This window comes from Ranitomeya imitator, chromosome 5, assembly GCF_032444005.1.
Source record: "Ranitomeya imitator isolate aRanImi1 chromosome 5, aRanImi1.pri, whole genome shotgun sequence".
NCBI lineage: Eukaryota > Metazoa > Chordata > Amphibia > Anura > Dendrobatidae > Ranitomeya > Ranitomeya imitator.
This window is the reverse complement of record NC_091286.1, coordinates 562,447,616-562,463,896: the sequence shown is the minus strand read 5'-3', so window position 1 is coordinate 562,463,896 and position 16,281 is coordinate 562,447,616. Positions and strand designations below refer to the sequence as shown.

At 49.6% G+C, this 16,281-nt stretch overlaps 1 protein-coding gene across 8 annotated transcripts in view; it reads left to right on the top strand.

Annotated features, from left to right (window-relative positions):
• The window catches only part of SAP130 (Sin3A associated protein 130), a 109,665-nt gene that overhangs the window by 62,920 nt on the left and 30,464 nt on the right, over positions 1-16,281 (top strand). For all 8 annotated transcript variants that reach the window (XM_069727686.1, XM_069727683.1, XM_069727689.1 and 5 more), the window contains 4 exons: positions 608-729; positions 1,181-1,504; positions 1,734-1,911; positions 8,393-8,497. In XM_069727686.1, the coding sequence (XP_069583787.1) occupies positions 608-729; positions 1,181-1,504; positions 1,734-1,911; positions 8,393-8,497 (729 nt within the window). The remainder of the gene's footprint in view (positions 1-607; positions 730-1,180; positions 1,505-1,733; positions 1,912-8,392; positions 8,498-16,281) is intronic.

Below are 16,281 nucleotides of genomic sequence, written 5' to 3'. Positions count from 1 at the left end.
TACTGTACGCTGCACATGAAATTTTTGTAAGAATATTTCCTTTCAAAATGATGTGTAAATGACAGACATTCTCTATGTTAAAGCTCATGTTAAAATCGCATTGCAGTCGGATAGCAATCACACTGCATTCGGATGTAAATCGGATGCGAGGTATGAAAAATCAGATTGTACTCACATGAAAAACACATGACTCGCATTACACTTGTCCGACTCTTCTGCATCAAAATCGGACCGATTTTAAAATTGCTAGTGTGACTCCAGCCTAACTGTAGACCTCTCCAGCACATCTCCAGGTCAATGAGCCCAATGTCATTCATGTGTCACGCCACAACAATGTTGTGGCAAGTTGGGGAAGGTTTGTAAGGCTCTAGTCCTGTGACATCAGATGTGGCGGTCGGACCTGGTTCCTACTAATCTTTTTGCTCAACTCTACTTGATACTAACTGTAATGAATACTTCTACTTAAATGTCCAATAACATTCAGACTTTTGGACTTCCTAAAACACTGATTTAATTATTTTGGTCTTGGTGAGGGGGATGTTATCAAGTGTCCATTGGTATAGTAACATATTTTAAACTCATTCTCTCCTTTGTTCTCCTTTCACAGGCCGCCTGTACCAGTGCAGTTGCAATATTTTCTACCCACATATCCCCAGTCTGCCTATCCGCTGGCTGCTCACACTTACACTCCTATTACAAGTTCTGTATCTACCATTCGCCAATACCCAGGTTAGTACGTGGAAAACAGCGGGTCATACATCAGGACTTTCAGATGGGTCACAGATCTGTCGTTTGACCTGAATGTTTTTTTTTTTTCTAACTTATCGCATCCTGCAATGTCTAAAATATTCTACAAAAGTGATAAAAATCCCTAATCATAAAGTCATCAACATCTGACTAAATGCTTCTAAGGAGCTAGATTCTAAGTTAATTGTAGCTTCCATTGTTTCTTATTACTATTATTTATTTTTAGAGCTCCATTGATTCCATGGTGTGGGAGGGTCACATACAATACAGAAATATATATTACAGTGAAAAAAAAAAAACAATGACAGACTGGTACATATGGGAGAGGGGATTTTATTTAATTGCGACCAGTGGATGCTTTTTATGAATTGTTAGCCGTAATGATGTATAACTGAACCAGTCGTGTAGAATAATCTTTGCATTTACATTTTAGTTTCAGCTCAAGCTCCAAATTCTGCCATCACAGCCCAGTCTGTGGCTTCCACGGTCCATTTGAACCCCATGCAGCTGATAAACGTGGACACATCTCACACTCGTCACATACAAGGAATTCAGCCGGCACCAGTTGGCGCACAAGGGATGCAGCCTACACCTTTCAGTACCCAAGGAATCCAAGCTACGCCGATTGGTGCCCAGGGAATCCAACCTCCTCCGATCAGCAGCCAAGGAATTCATCCTGCAGGGTCCATCACCACTCAGGGGGTCCCGGCCCCTTCAGTTAACTCTCAGCAAGCCTCAAGTGATGCAAAGCCTTCTGGTATTGTCTTTTCTAATGACTTAGTTTCCTCATTATTTTAAAGACTCATAGCATTTTCTCTGTTAAAACTGCTTTACTTTTTTCAAGTGAAACCCGTCTTTAGTGTGACTACAAGACGCACATTTGTCTGTTGTACGTGAATTACATAGTCCCTGCTATGTGTGTTGTGATTAGGTAGAATATATTGCTTTACATTAATTATTTTTTCCCTTTCCTTTCGTGTTTTTAGTTGTTCTTGCAGAAGGAGCCACAATAGTTGCCAATCCCCTAAATAGTGCTTTCACTACTGCACCTGCCGGTGCTACAGTCATGCAAGGTCACAATCAAAGTCCGGGTATTGGTAGTGCCCCTGCCCAGGGCTCCTCGCCACGACCTAGCATCTTACGCAAGAAGCCTGCTACTGATGGGTAAGGTAATAGGGAGGTGGTATCCTCTGCTGGATATATGACCATATCATGATGAATTTGTTGCCATGTATATACCTGTTTGTTTACTCTGTCGCCTCATTGGGGGACACAGGACCATGGGTGTTATGCTGCTGTCCACTAGGAGGCGACACTATGCATAATCTGAAAAAGATTAACCGTGGCTCCTCCTCTGCAGTATACACTCCTGGATGGCATCAGCCTTCTCCAGTTTTTGCTTAGTTTCGCATAGGAGGCACACCTAAGATTTTTTTACTCCGTTTTTTTCCGACGGATTACAGATGAAGAAAAGTGGGTCTCCTGTGAGACTCCTGGCATGGCTCCTTCCTCGGCCCCCTATTACGGGGTGCTCGATTGAAGTCGAGATGGCTATTCCCTATGTCGCTCCTTCCCCAGTCCCTCGGGTGCTGGTTCGAAGTCGAGAACCCCCCTCCTTCCACAATTCCTTTTGGTTTCTGGGTTGAGGTCGAGGCGAGGATGAAGCCCCCTGAAGGTCATAGCAGCACCCTCCCTAATCCCCCTCTGGGGCATTAGGTTGAGACGCCTCAGGTAGGGCCTGTACAGGCAGCACTCTGCAGTTTCCAGCAATGGGCCAGCACAATGCGCCTGCATCCAGGGACCCCAGCCCAGCTGCGGGCTCCTGTCGGGGCGGGGGGAGTGCAGGCAGGCATGGCACAATAGAGACACCGGGCTCCCTGCGCCCCTGTATCTGCGGCAGCACCAGCTCTATACTGCCTCAGGAGGACCCCTCACAGGGCCCCCCCCTTCCGCTTATAGCCCCACCGCTATACTGCCTTTAAATCCGGGGGAGGGGAGGGGGGGGGGGGGCCGGTTCAGATCCGACCCCCTCCCTGACTTCCGCGCCGGCCTGGAGTTTTTCTGGGCATCAGGCATCTAATTTAGGCCGCAGCTTCGGCCTAGCTGAAGCTGCCGCCGCCTCCTCTCCGCCCCCCGGCCCGCCCCCTGGATGACCAATATGACACTCTACAGTGTCACATTAGGGGGCGGATCGAGACAGGGCGCATTTTTACACAGCTTTGCCGCCTTTTTCCTCAGCTCTCCGCCCCCTTCTCCCCCTGCCTCTTCTCCTCCGCTGCCATTTCTACTGCAGCAAGGATTAACCCTGCATCTCCCGGTCAGCAGGACGAGGCCAGCCAGTCTCCGGGGGGCACAGGACTGTGGTTCTTCTCCGCTGGACCTAGGAGCAAACTGGTGGGGTAAGATCACAGCTGGGTTGTTTTACTCGGCTGTGAATCCCTATTCCCTATAAGGCTCCCCTATAGGTTCCTCTGCATAGCTACCCCTGTAAGGTCCTCTGCATAGCCAGCCCTTTTGCACTCTGCCGGGCTCAAGGTCCAAGAGAACCTGGCAGGACTGCTATTATGCATTCTGCAGAGCCTACGGGACCGCTCTCCCCAGTGGCAGCACGTACCCGCACTGCCAGGACTGCATCCAGACTACAGTGTGAGAGCCCCAAGAGACCCCTGCCAATGCTTCAGTGTCTAATGCCACGCCGAATGGGTCACTCAGATGTCGCAATCTATGACGCAGTCTATAGATAACCTAACCTCCACATTGCTTCAGGCTCTGCAGAGTCATGCCTCGGCTATGACCGCTACCCAGCAAAGGGAGAGCTTGATTCAGGTACAGGATGACCCTGGCACATCCACGTCTAGGTCAGGACGCAAGCGGACCCACAGGTCACGTTCATCTGCGTCATCCCATAGCACTAGGTCATCTAGACCGTCCCCTTCCAGGGGCAGACAATGCAGATCTCCGCAATCCCAAACCAGAGAAGGCCTCCGCCCCAGCTCACCCAGCAGGGGACGCCTCAGTGATACACTGGATTCGGAAGGCATCTGTGACTCCGACTCAGACAAGTAAACGGAGGGGTCCCTGATCCCAATCCCCCCTAGCAAGTTGAGAACTTAATCTCTTCCATCCATCGGGTGCTGGACATTTCTGATCCGCCACCAGAGGCCCCAGAACACAAGGTTTCCTTCGAAGGACCTCTGAAGCCGCCTAAGGTTTTCTCTAACCACCCAGCGTTTAAGGCAATCCTTAAAAAGCAGCTCTCACAGCCTGAGAAAAAATTCGCTAATCGCAAATATCTGGAGGCGAGGTACCCCTTCCCACAGAAGAATACCAAGGAATGGACAGACCCACCCGAAGTGGACCCCCCAGTCTCTAGACTAGCAGCACAGACCCTCCTTTCACTGCCAGATAGCTCAACCCTCAGGGACGCAGAAGACCGGCAGGTAGAATGCATGGCTTGTTCAATTTTCGAGGCTGCAGGGGCATCCCTGGCTCCTGCGTTCGCTTCACTTTGGGCTGCCAAGGCCTTTCTGGCTTGGGCCAAAAATTTACAAGCTGGCCTCCAAGCATCTGCTCCTGAGATGTCGGACCAAGTGGTTCAAATAGCAGTCGTAGCAGATTGCATGCTTCATGCAGCTCTGGATTCAGCAAGGGGTGTAGCGGGGATAGCATCAAACGCCATCACAATTCGACGTATCCTCTGGCTGCGGGAACGGAAAGCGGACGCAGCTTCAAAGAAGTCCCTCACGCACCTCCCCTACCTCAGTGGGCAACTTTTTGGTGAACAGTTGGACACGATGATATCCAACGGCACCGGGGGTAAGAGTACCTCTCTTCCCCAACTGAATAGAATAATAATAATAATTTTTATTTATATAGCGCCAACATATTCCGCAGTGCTTTACAAATTATAGAGGGGACTCGCACAGACAATAGATATTACAGCATAACAGAAATACAGTTCAAAACAGATACCAGGAGGAATGAGGGCCCTGCTCGCAAGCTTACAAACTATGAGGAAAAGGGGAGACACGAGAGGTGGCTGGAGACACGAGAGGTGGATAACTGAAACCTAAACGCACTTACAAGAAGCGTAACCAAACTCGATTCCGATCCTTTCAGAATTCTTCAGGCTGGTCCGTCTCGTGTCCAGCACAAAATCGTAAGCGTTCCCCACGCAGGGACTTCTCACGGTCGAGGCAAAGGTCGGACAAGACCCGGCAGTCAAAAGCAGCCCAGTCTAATCCCAGAGGAGGAAAATCTCAGACTTTTTTTATCATCATGACTCACGGACTCCGGAAGACACCACACCCATAGGCGGCCGACTTTGCTCTTTCATAAAGTCTGGCTGCCTATTACAGAAGACAGGTGGGTCAGGGAACTAGTGTCTTCCGGATACAAGATAGAGTTTACCTCCAACCCACCGGACCGATTCTTCCTTTGTGTCCCCCCAAAACCACCAGCCAAGGCTTGTGCCTTCCGACAAGCGGTCTCTCCGCTTTTTCAAGCAGGAGTCATAGTACCGGTCCCCACGGCCGAGCGCTTCCGAGGGTTCTACTCCAATCTATTCATAGTCCCCAAGAAAGGAGGCAGTGTGCGGCCCATATTGGACCTAAAACAACTCAACAAATATGTACGGGTCCGTCACTTCCGCATGGAGTCTCTTCGGTCCATCATTGCATCCATGGAGAAGGGAGAATATCTCGCCTCCATAGACATACAGGATGCATACCTGCATATACCGATTGCACCTGCCCATCAGAGGTTTCTCAGGTTCGTAATCGACCAGGACCACTACCAGTTCGTGGCTTTCCCTTTCGGACTCGCCATGGCTCCCAGAGTGTTTACCAAAGTCATGGCAGCCATCATGTACGTCCTGCACTCCAGAGGCATAGTAGTCGTTCCATACTTGGACGATCTACTCATCAAGGCTCCCACCTTCAAGGACTGCAAGCTCAGTGTCTCAATTACAATCGACACTGAGTCGCATGGGCTGGTTAGTCAACTTACAAAAGTCATCACCAACCCCGAGTCAGTCTCTAACCTTCCTGGGAATGCTATTCAACACCTCCAGGGGTCTAGTGCTCCTTCCCAAGGACAAGGCACTGGCTCTCCGCCTAGGAGTTCGCACCCCCTCAATTTCTCCGGTTTGTCATGAGAGTCCCCGGCAGGATGGGAGCAGCAATAGAAGCAGTCCCATTTGCCCAGTTTCGCCTCAGGCCTCTCCAACTAGCCATCCTCAAGTACCGGGACAAAAACCCTTTCTCTCTCGACAGGGAGTTCCGGCTAACGTCGTCAACCAAGAGGTCCCTGCACTGGTGGCTCAAGCCAACCTCGCTAGCAAAGGGGAAATCCTTTCTCACAGGTCAATGGAAGGTTCTGACCACCGATGCGAGCCTGACGGGTTGGGGTGCAGTGCATCTACACCACAGGGCAAGTGGTCCCCAGTGGAATCGACCGTGCCCATCAACATCCTGGAAATTCGTGCCATCATCCTGGCATTGAGGGCCTTCCATCACTTACTGGCAGCCTCTCACATCAGAATACAGTTGGACAATGCCACGGCTGTGGCATATGTGAATCACCAAGGGGGGGACCCGCAGTACCCAGGCGATGCGAGAAGTGTCAAATATCCTCCACTGGGCTGAGGACACAGGGTCGGTTCTCTCGGCGGTCCACGTTCCAGGTGTGGACAGCTGGGAAGCAGACTTCCTCAGCCAACAAGGAATAGACTCGGGAGAGTCAGATTTGGCATCGCTGGGGGACCCCGGATGTGGACCTAATGGCATCCCACCTCAATGCTAAGGTCTCCAACTTCATGGCCAGAACACACGATCCGCGGTCGCTCGGAGCAGACGCTCTGGTTCATGACTGGACCCAGTTCCAGCTTCTGTACATTTTTCCACCTCTCCCCCTGATATCCAGGGTGGTGAGGAAGATCAAGCAAGAGGGAGTTCCAACCATCCTAATCGCACCGGACTGGCCCAGACGTACATGGTACGCCGACATCGTACAACTAACAGTAGACGCCCCCTGGCGTCTCCCCGACCGCCCCGATCTATCACAAGGCTCGTTCTACCACCAGAACTCAGGGGCTCTCAATTTGATGGCGTGGCCCTTGAGACCTGGGTTCTAACCCAGGCAGGGCTCTTGCCGGACGTCATTGGAACCATGATCAGGGCACGGAAGCCAGCCTCTGCCAAGATCTATTACCGTACCTGGAAAGCTTTCTTTACCTGGTGCGAATCTCGTGGCCAGACTCCACTCCCTTATACCTTACCCAAAGTTCTTGATTTTCTCCAATTGGTCTGGAGGCCAGGCTGTCCCTGGGATCGCTTAAGAGCCAGGTGTCAGCCCTCTCAGTGCTTTTTCAAAGGCGCATTGCTACCAAGCCGCAAGTAAGGACTTTTCTTCAGGGGGTTTCCCGATTGGTTCCCCCCTACAAACGACCACTAGAAACGTGGGACCTCAACCTGGTCCTGACAGCATTACAGGAACCACTCTTCGAACCCCTTAAGGAGGTCCTGCTCCGCCTTCTACCCCAGAAGGTGGTTTTCCTGGTGGCAATCGCCTCACTACGCAGGGTGTCTGAACTGACAGCACTCTCCTGCAGACGGCCCTTCCTGGTTTTTCACCAGGACAAGGTAGTTATCCGTACCGGCCCATCCTTCCTTCCGAAGGTTGTGTCCCACTTCCACCTCAATGAGGATCTTTCACTGCCATCCTTTTGTCCGGTCCTGATTCATAGAGTGGAGAAGGCTCTGCATACGCTTGACCTTGTCAGGGCATTGCGTATATATGTGTCTAGGACTGCGTCCTTCCGGAGGTCTGATTCTCTTTTCCTTCTTCCAGAAGGCAGCCACAAGGGTCTGCCAGCTTCCAAAGCTACCCTTGCCAGGTGGATCAAATCCACCATACAAGATGCCTACCGCCTTAAGAATTCTCCTCTTCCAGCCGATATTACGGCACACTCTACACGGGCGGTAGGGGCCTCCTGGGCCATTCGGCACCAGGCTTCGGCACAACAAGTGTGTAAGGCAGCCACTTGGACTAGCCTACACATGTTTACTAAACACTACAGGGTTCATACCCAGTCCTCAGCGGACGCGAGCCTGGGTAGATGTGTTCTGCAGGCGGTGGTGCCCCAAGTGTAGCGGCCTGTCTGCACAATATTCGTCCATTGCTTCCCACCCAGGGACTGCTTTTGGACGTCCCATGGTCCTGTGTCCCCCAATGACGCGACAGAGTAAAGGAGATTTTTGTGCACTCACCGTAAAATCTCTTTCTCTTAGCCTCTAATTGGGGGACACAGCTCCCACCCTGTTGCCCTTCCGGGCCGTTGTTACTGTCGAGTTGTCATATTGTTTGATTGAGCTCGTACATAGTTGCCCTCTTATAGGCATGGTTATGTTATTCATTTCATGTTCCTCCTACTGCTTTTGCACAAAACTGGAGAAGGCTGACGCAGTCCAGGGGTGTATACTGCAGAGGAGCCACGATTAATCTTTTTCCGATTATGCGTAGTGTCGCCTCCTAGTGGACAGCAGCATAACACCCATGGTCCTGTGTCCCCCAATTAGAGGCTAAGAGAATGAGTTTTTACGGTAAGTACACAAAAATCTCCTTTTGTTTTGTTCCCCACTAACAGGTTGTCTGTTCGTAAAAGCCTTATTCCCCCTCATCCAGGAGATGCAGTAAGCCCTCGGCATGACAGCGCTCTGCGAAGCACCTCTGCTTCCCCTCGACCTGCTGGGTAATTGCAATTAACTATTCTTTAATTGGCATGCAGCGAATAAGCTTTATACACATGTAAACGAGCTCTCCTATTGAAAGAAGACAACTTTCCCTAATGTCACCTGCTACCTATGTAAGCCACTGCCCAACCCTTACCAACAGGACCTCCGCAAGGAGAACTAGTACCTACCGTAACCCTGCTGGAACTTATCAACATTAGATGTAGACTTCCAACTATGCATTCATTTGCCTGGATCTCACTTGGAAACTTCTGAGCTCTCCTGTGTTTGGACCTTCTGATGGCCTGGTTGTATACTGTGTATAGGCTCGGGGCATTTGTGGGAATTTTAACCCCTTCCCGACCCATGACGCCACGTAGGCGTAGTAAAGTCGGTGCCAATCCGACCCATGACGCCTATGTGGCGTCATGGAAAGATCGCGTCCCTGCAGGCCGGGTGAAAGGGTTAACTCCCATTTCACCCGATCTGCAGGGACAGGGGGAGTGGTAGTTTAGCCCAGGGGGGGTGGCTTCACCCCCTCGTGGCTACGATCGCTCTGATTGGCTGTTGAAAGTGAAACTGCCAATCAGAGCGATTTGTAATATTTCACCTATTATAACGGGTGAAATATTACAATCCAGCCATGGCCGATGCTGCAATATCATCGGCCATGGCTGGAAATACTAGTGTGCCCCCACCCCACCCCACCGATCGCCCCCCCCCCCCCCAGCCCCCCGATCGCCCCCCCCCCCCCAGCCCCCCGATCTGGCCGGTACACTGCTCCGGCTCCCCTCCGTCCAGTGCTCCGCTCCCCCCCGTGCTCTTGTCCGCTCCCCCCGTGCTCCAATCACCCCCCCGTGCTCCAATCACCCCCCTGCACTCCGATCCACCCCCCCCGTGCTCCGTTCCACCCCCCCCCCGTGCTCCGTTCCAGCCCCCCCCCCCCCGTGCTCCGTTCCAGCCCCCCCGTGCTCCGTTCCACGCCTGCCGCGCTCCGATTCCCTTCCCCCCCGTGCTCCGATCCCCCCCCGTGGTCCCCCCCCACCCCATCATACTTACCGATCCTGCCGGGGTCCCGTCCGTCTTCTCCCTGGGCGCCGCCATCTTCCAAAATGGCGGGCGCATGCGCAGTGCGCCCGCCGAATCTGCCGGCCGGCAGATTCGTTCCAAAGTGCATTTTGATCACTGAGATAGATTATATCTCAGTGATCAAAATAAAAAAAATAATAAATGACCCCCCCCCCCCCCCCTTTGTCACCCCCATAGGTAGGGACAATAAAAAAATAAAGAAATTTTTTTTTTCCACTAATGTTAGAATAGGGGTAGGGTTAGGGGTAGGGTTAGGGCTAGGGTTAGGGTTTCGGGATGTGCACACGTATTCTGGTCCTCTGCGGATTTTTCCGCTGCGGATTTGATAAATCCGCAGTGCTAAACCGCTGCGGATTTATGGCGGATTTACCGCGTTTTTTCTGCACATTTCACTGCGGTTTTACAATTGCGATTTTCTATTGGAGCAGTTGTAAAACCGCTGCGGAATCCGCACAAAGAAGTGACAAGCTGTGGAATGTAAACTGCTGCGTTTCCGTGCAGTTTTTCCGCAGCATTTGTGCAGCGATTTTTGTTTCCCGTAGGTTTACATTGAACTGTAAGCTCATGGGAAACTGCTGCTTTTCCGCAGCATGTGCACATACCTTTAGAATTAGGCCATGTGCACATGGTGCGGATTTGGCTGCGGATTGGCCGCTGCGGATTCGCAGCAGTGTTCCATCAGGTGTACAGTACCATGTAAACATATGAAAAACCAAATCCGCTGTGCCCATGGTGCAGAAAATACCGCGCGGAAACGCTGCGTTGTATTTTCCGCAGCATGTCAATTCTTTGTGCGGATTTCGCAGCGTTTTACACCTGTTTCTCAATAGGAATCCGCAGGTGAAATCCGCACAAAAAACACTGGAAATCCGCGGAAAATCCGCAGGTAAAACGCAGTGCCTTTTACCCGCGGATTTTTCAAAAATGGTGCGGAAATATCTCACACAAATCCGCAACGTGGGCACATAGCCTTAGGGTTGGAATTAGGGTTGTGATTAGGGTTGTGATTAGGGTTATGGCTACAGTTGGGATTAGGGTTAGGGGTGTGGGGGGGTTAGTGTTGGAGGTAGAATTGAGGGGTTTCCACTGTTTAGGCACATCAGGGGTCTCCAAACGCAACATGGCGCCACCATTGATTCCAGCCAATCTCGTATTCAAAAAGTCAAATGGTGCTCCCTCACTTCCGAGCCCTGACGTGTGCCCAAACAGTGGTTTACCCCCACATATGGGGTACCAGCATACTCAGGATAAACTGCGCAACAATTACTGGGGTCCAATTTCTCCTGTTACCCTTGTGAATCTAAAAAAATGCTTGCTAAAACAAAATTTTTGAGGAAAGAAAAATGATTTTTTATTTTCACGGCTCTGCGTTGTAAACGTCTGTGAAGCACTTGGGGGTTCAAAGTGCTCACCACATATCTAGATAAGTTCCTGGGGGGGGGTCTAGTTTCTAAAATGGGGTCACTTGTGGGGGGTTTCTACTGTTTAGGCACACCAGGGGCTCTGCAAACGCAATGTGACGCCCGCAGACCATTCCATCAAAGTCTGCATTTCAAAAGTCACTACTTCCCTTCTGAGCCCCGACGTGTGCCCAAACAGTGGTTTACCCCCACACATGGGGTATCAGCGTACTCAGGAGAAACTGGACAACAACTTTTGGGGTCCAATTTCTCCTGTTACCCTTGGGAAAATAAAAAATTCTGGGCTAAATAATTATTTTTGAGGAAAGAAAACGTATTTATTATTTTCACGGCTCTGCATTATAAACTTCTATGAAGCACTTGGGGGTTCAAAGTGCTCACCACACATCTAGATAAGTTCCTTTGGGGGTCTAGTTTCCAAAATGGGGTCACTTGTGGGGGGTTTCTACTGTTAAGCCACATCAGGGGCTCTGCAAACGCAACGTGACGCCCACAGAGCATTCCATCAAAGTTTGCATTTCAAAACGTCACTACTTCACTTCCGATCCCCGGCATGTGCCCAAACAGTGATTTACCCCCACATATGGGGTATCAGCGTACTCAGGAGAAACTGGACAACAACTTTTGGGGTCAAATTTCTCCTGTTACCCTTGGGAAAATAAAAAATTGCAGGCTAAAAGATCATTTTTGAGAAAATAATTTTTTTTTTTTATTTTCATGGCTCTGCGTTATAAACTTCTGTGAAGCACTTGGGGGTTCAAAGTCCTCACCACACATCTAGATTAGTTCCTTTGGGGGTCTAGTTTCCAAAATGGGGTCATTTCTGGGGGATCTCCAATGTTTAGGCACACAGGGGCTCTCCAAACGTGACATGGTGTCCGCTAATTGGAGCTAATTTTCCATTTAAAAAGCCAAATGGCGTGCCAACCCTTCCGAGCCCTGCCGTGCGCCCAAACAGTGGTTTACCCCCACATATGGGGTATCAGCCTACTCAGGACAAACTGGACAACAATATTTGAGGTCCAATTTCTCCTATTATCCTTGGCAAAATAGGAAATTCCAGGCTAAAAAATCATTTTTGAGGAAAGAAAAATTATTTTTTATTTTCATGGCTCTGCGTTATAAACTTCTGTGAAGCACCTGGGGGTTTAAAGTGCTCACTAGGCATCTAAATAAGTTCCTTGGGGGGTCTAGTTTCCAAAATGGGGTCACTTGTGGGGGAGCGCCAATGTTTAGGCACACAGGAGCTATCCAAACGCGACATGGTGTCCGCTAACGATGGAAATAATGTTTCATTCAAAAAGTCAAATGGCGCTCCTTCCCTTCCGAGCCTTACCATGTGCCCAAACAGTGGTTTACCCCCACATGTGAGGTATCGGTGTACTCAGGAGAAATTGCCCAACACATTTTAGGATCCATTTTATCCTGTTGCCCATGTGAAAATGAAAAAATTGAGGCTAAAAGAATTTTTTTGTGAAAAAAAAGTACTTTTTCATTTTTACGGATCAATTTGTGAAGCACCTGGGGGATCAAAGTGCTCACTATGCATCTAGATAAGTTCCTTGGGGCGTCTAGTTTCCAAAATGGGGTCACTTGTGGGGGAGCTCCAATTTTTAGGCACACGGGGGCTCTCCAAACGTGACATGGTGTCCGCTAAAGAGTGGAGCCAATTTTTGATTCAAAAAGTCAAATGGCGGTCCTTCCCTTCCATGCCCTGCCGTGTGCCCAAACAGTGGTTTACCCCCACATATGAGGTATCAGCGTACTCAGGACAAATTGGACAACAACTTTCGTGGTTCAGTTTCTCCTTTTACCATTGGGAAAATAAAAAAATTGTTGCTAAAAGATAATTTTTGTGACTAAAAAGTTAAATGTTCATTTTTTCCCTCCATGTTGCTTCTGCTGCTGTGAAGCACCTGAAGGGTTAATAAACTTCTTGAATGTGGTTTTGAGTACCTTGAGGGGTGCAGTTTTTAGAATGGTGTCACTTTTGGGTATTTTCAGCCATATAGACCCCTCAAACTGACTTCAAATGTGAGGTGGTCCCTAAAAAAAATGGTTTTGTAAATTTCGTTTTAAAAATGACAAATCGCTGGTCAAATTTTAACCCTTACAACTTCCTAACAAAAAAAAATTTTGTTTCCAAAATTGTGCTGATGTAAAGTAAACATGTGGGAAATGTTATTTATTAACTATTTTGTGTCACATATCTCTCTGGTTTAACAGAATAAAAATTCAAAATGTGAAAATTGCGAAATTTTCAAAATTTTCGCCAAATTTCCGTTTTTATCACAAATAAATGCAGAATTTATTGACCTAAATTTACCACTAACATGAAGCCCAATATGTCACGAAAAAACAATCTCAGAACCGCTAGGATCCGTTGAAGCGTTCCTGAGTTATTACCTCATAAAGGGACACTGGTCAGAATTGCAAAAATCGGCAAGGTCTTTAAGGTCAAAATAGGCTGGGTCATGAAGGGGTTAATAATGTGTCAGTGCTTTGTAGAATGGCTTCAGTCAGAACATATATTTCTCTAGTAACCCCCCACGACAGCACACCTGAATGATGTTACCCCTTTCCTAATAGGGACAGGAAATGACAAGAGGTTAAATAACCCCTCCCTCATCCTCCCCTCAGTGTTCTTTCCTGTCCCTACTAGGGATGAAGAGGTCATCCCAGGTGCACTGTGCCGGCAGCGGTCACCGGGGGGGGAATACAGATAATCTGGCCGGGCAGCTGGGATCAGACTTACGTCCATTCCCTGTCGCTGCTCCCGTCTCCTCCGACTCGGGACTCTTCACCGCCGCCATTCCGCGCCTGCGGGTAAGGTCTGGGGCGTTCTTCGGCTGGAGGCCTCTCGGAGCTCTCCAGCCCTTCTCCTCCTCCGCACCGCGCGCGCGTGTGTGGGTACTTCCGGTCTGAAGCCGGCGGCCGGATATGACGTCAGACGCCGGCCGGCTTCTCTGAATCAGGAAGTTCCTCGTGCGTTCCAGCCAGGAACGCTAGGAGATAGCATGGAAGACGTCGGCGTTCTCCCCCCACGTACTTCCGGACACCGGAGGAGGAGGTCCTCATCCAGGAGGGCAGGTGCTGCGTCCGGTCGCCTATATATTCAGGCCCTGGACAGGAAGACATCGCAGGTAGGACCACTGTGTGGTGAAGACTATGGAGATGTCTGCTTCCTCGCGCTCTGCACCTGCAGAACACAGCACCATCCCGGCCCCAGTGAGTAGTCTGGCCCCGGCTGTCCATTCCCTGATGTGGGTTGTAGTCTTATGATTCCTTCTCCCCTTTCTTTTTAGGGGGACAAGGAACCCACATCAGGAAGCAAAACAAAAACTACCCTCAAATGCGCAGTTTGTATGAAGAAGCTGTCCTCTTCATACAAGAAATCATTGTGCAAAGAATGCACAGACAAAATTATCAGCGAGGAACGGCCATCCCTGATAGAGGAGATTAAAACCTTAATCCAGCAGGAGATTAAAACATCTCTGGCCACTCTTTCCCAGCCTACACCATCTCCTAGTGCCCCTCCTGAGGCTAAGAAAAGGAAACTTAATCCACAGGAGGAAGAGCAGGAGGACTCTCAGGGAGAGACGTCGGACGAACCCCCAGAGGAGGGTGAATTATCCCTGGACTCTGAAACTGTCCAGCAAGAGAGATACTACTTCTCTTCATCTGATATAGAAGAACTCCTTACGGCTGTAAGGAAAACTATGGAGGTTGAGGAAGAGAAGACGGCCCAGTCAGTGCAAGAAGAGATGTTTGGAGGACTTCGTTCTAGGAAGCGTCAGGTGTTTCCTATTCACCAAAACATCCGAGATTTAGTTCTGGACGAGTGGGAATACCCAGAAAAGAAGCTGACTACTCCAGCGGAAATTAAAGACAGATTTCCTGTGGATGCCGAGACAGCGTCATGCTGGTCAGAAGTCCCAAAAGTGGACGTCCAGATTGCCAGAGTAGCCAAAAAGACCACGCTACCATTCGAGGATGCCTCCCAACTGAGAGACCCTCTGGAACGTAAGATGGACGGACTACTAAGGAAGTCGTGTGAAACGTCAGCATCTTTACTGAACATCAATTCAGTATCCACTTGCGTGGCTAGATCGATGCATCGCTGGCTGGGGCAGCTAGAGGAGCACTTGTCCTCAGGTACTCCGAGAGAAGATATTCTGGCCTCCTTGCCTATCTTCCAGAAAGCAACAGGCTTTTTAGCAGATGCTTCTGCAGAATCCGTGAGAGTGACGGCGAGATCATCCGCACTGTCAAACTCGGTAAGGCGTGCACTCTGGCTAAGATCCTGGTCTGGGGATATGACTTCCAAGATGAGGCTGTGTTCTATTCCTTTTAAAGGAAAGTATATGTTTGGACCAGCCTTGGATGACCTTTTGGAGAAGGCTTCAGACAAGAAAAAGACCTTACCAGAACCTAGAAACCCTAGGAAAAGACCCTTCCGCGCTCAGCAGGAGCATACTCCTCAATACAGAGGAAAGGGTAAAACAGGTCGCTGGAGCTATCCGAAAGGAGGGAAAGACAGGAATCTTTTTCTTTCACAACCCCAAAACCAGAGAAAGCAATGACGCCGTCATAGTGGGGGGTCGGATTTCGAACTTCCTCCCAGTCTGGCAAGAGATCGGTGTGGATCAGTGGACCTTAAGATTGGTCAAAGAGGGGATGAAAATAGAGTTTACATCATATCCCCAAAAAAGAATGAAAACTACAACGTTATCAACACCGAAGCTACAGTCCACCCTGATAACTGGGATAGAAGATCTCTTAATCAACAATGTGATCTCCACAGTCCCAAAAGACGAAAGAAACAAGGACCATTATTCCAGCCTATTTCTGATAAGGAAACCAAACGGAACCCATCGGATGATAATTAATCTGAAACCGCTGAATCAATATGTAACCTACAGAAGATTCAGAATGGAGTCCGTCAGATCGACAGTACCCTTAATAGGGCAAGACTTCGTCATGGCAACCATCGACTTACAGGACGCATATTATCACGTCCCAGTCCATCCAACCTATCGGAAATTTCTAAGGTTTGCAGTCACCAGAGGAGAAGTTATAGACCACTTCCAGTTCAATGTCCTCCCATTCGGACTATCATCAGCTCCAAGGATCTTTACAAAGGTCATGTCCGAGGTGATGGCGTACATCAGAAGTCGACGGATATGCATAATCCCATACCTCGATGACCTCTTGGTAGTGGCTCCCACGGTTCCAATTCTACAGGAACATCTTCAAACAGTCCAGATCCTGTCATCTCTGGGTTGGGTGATAAA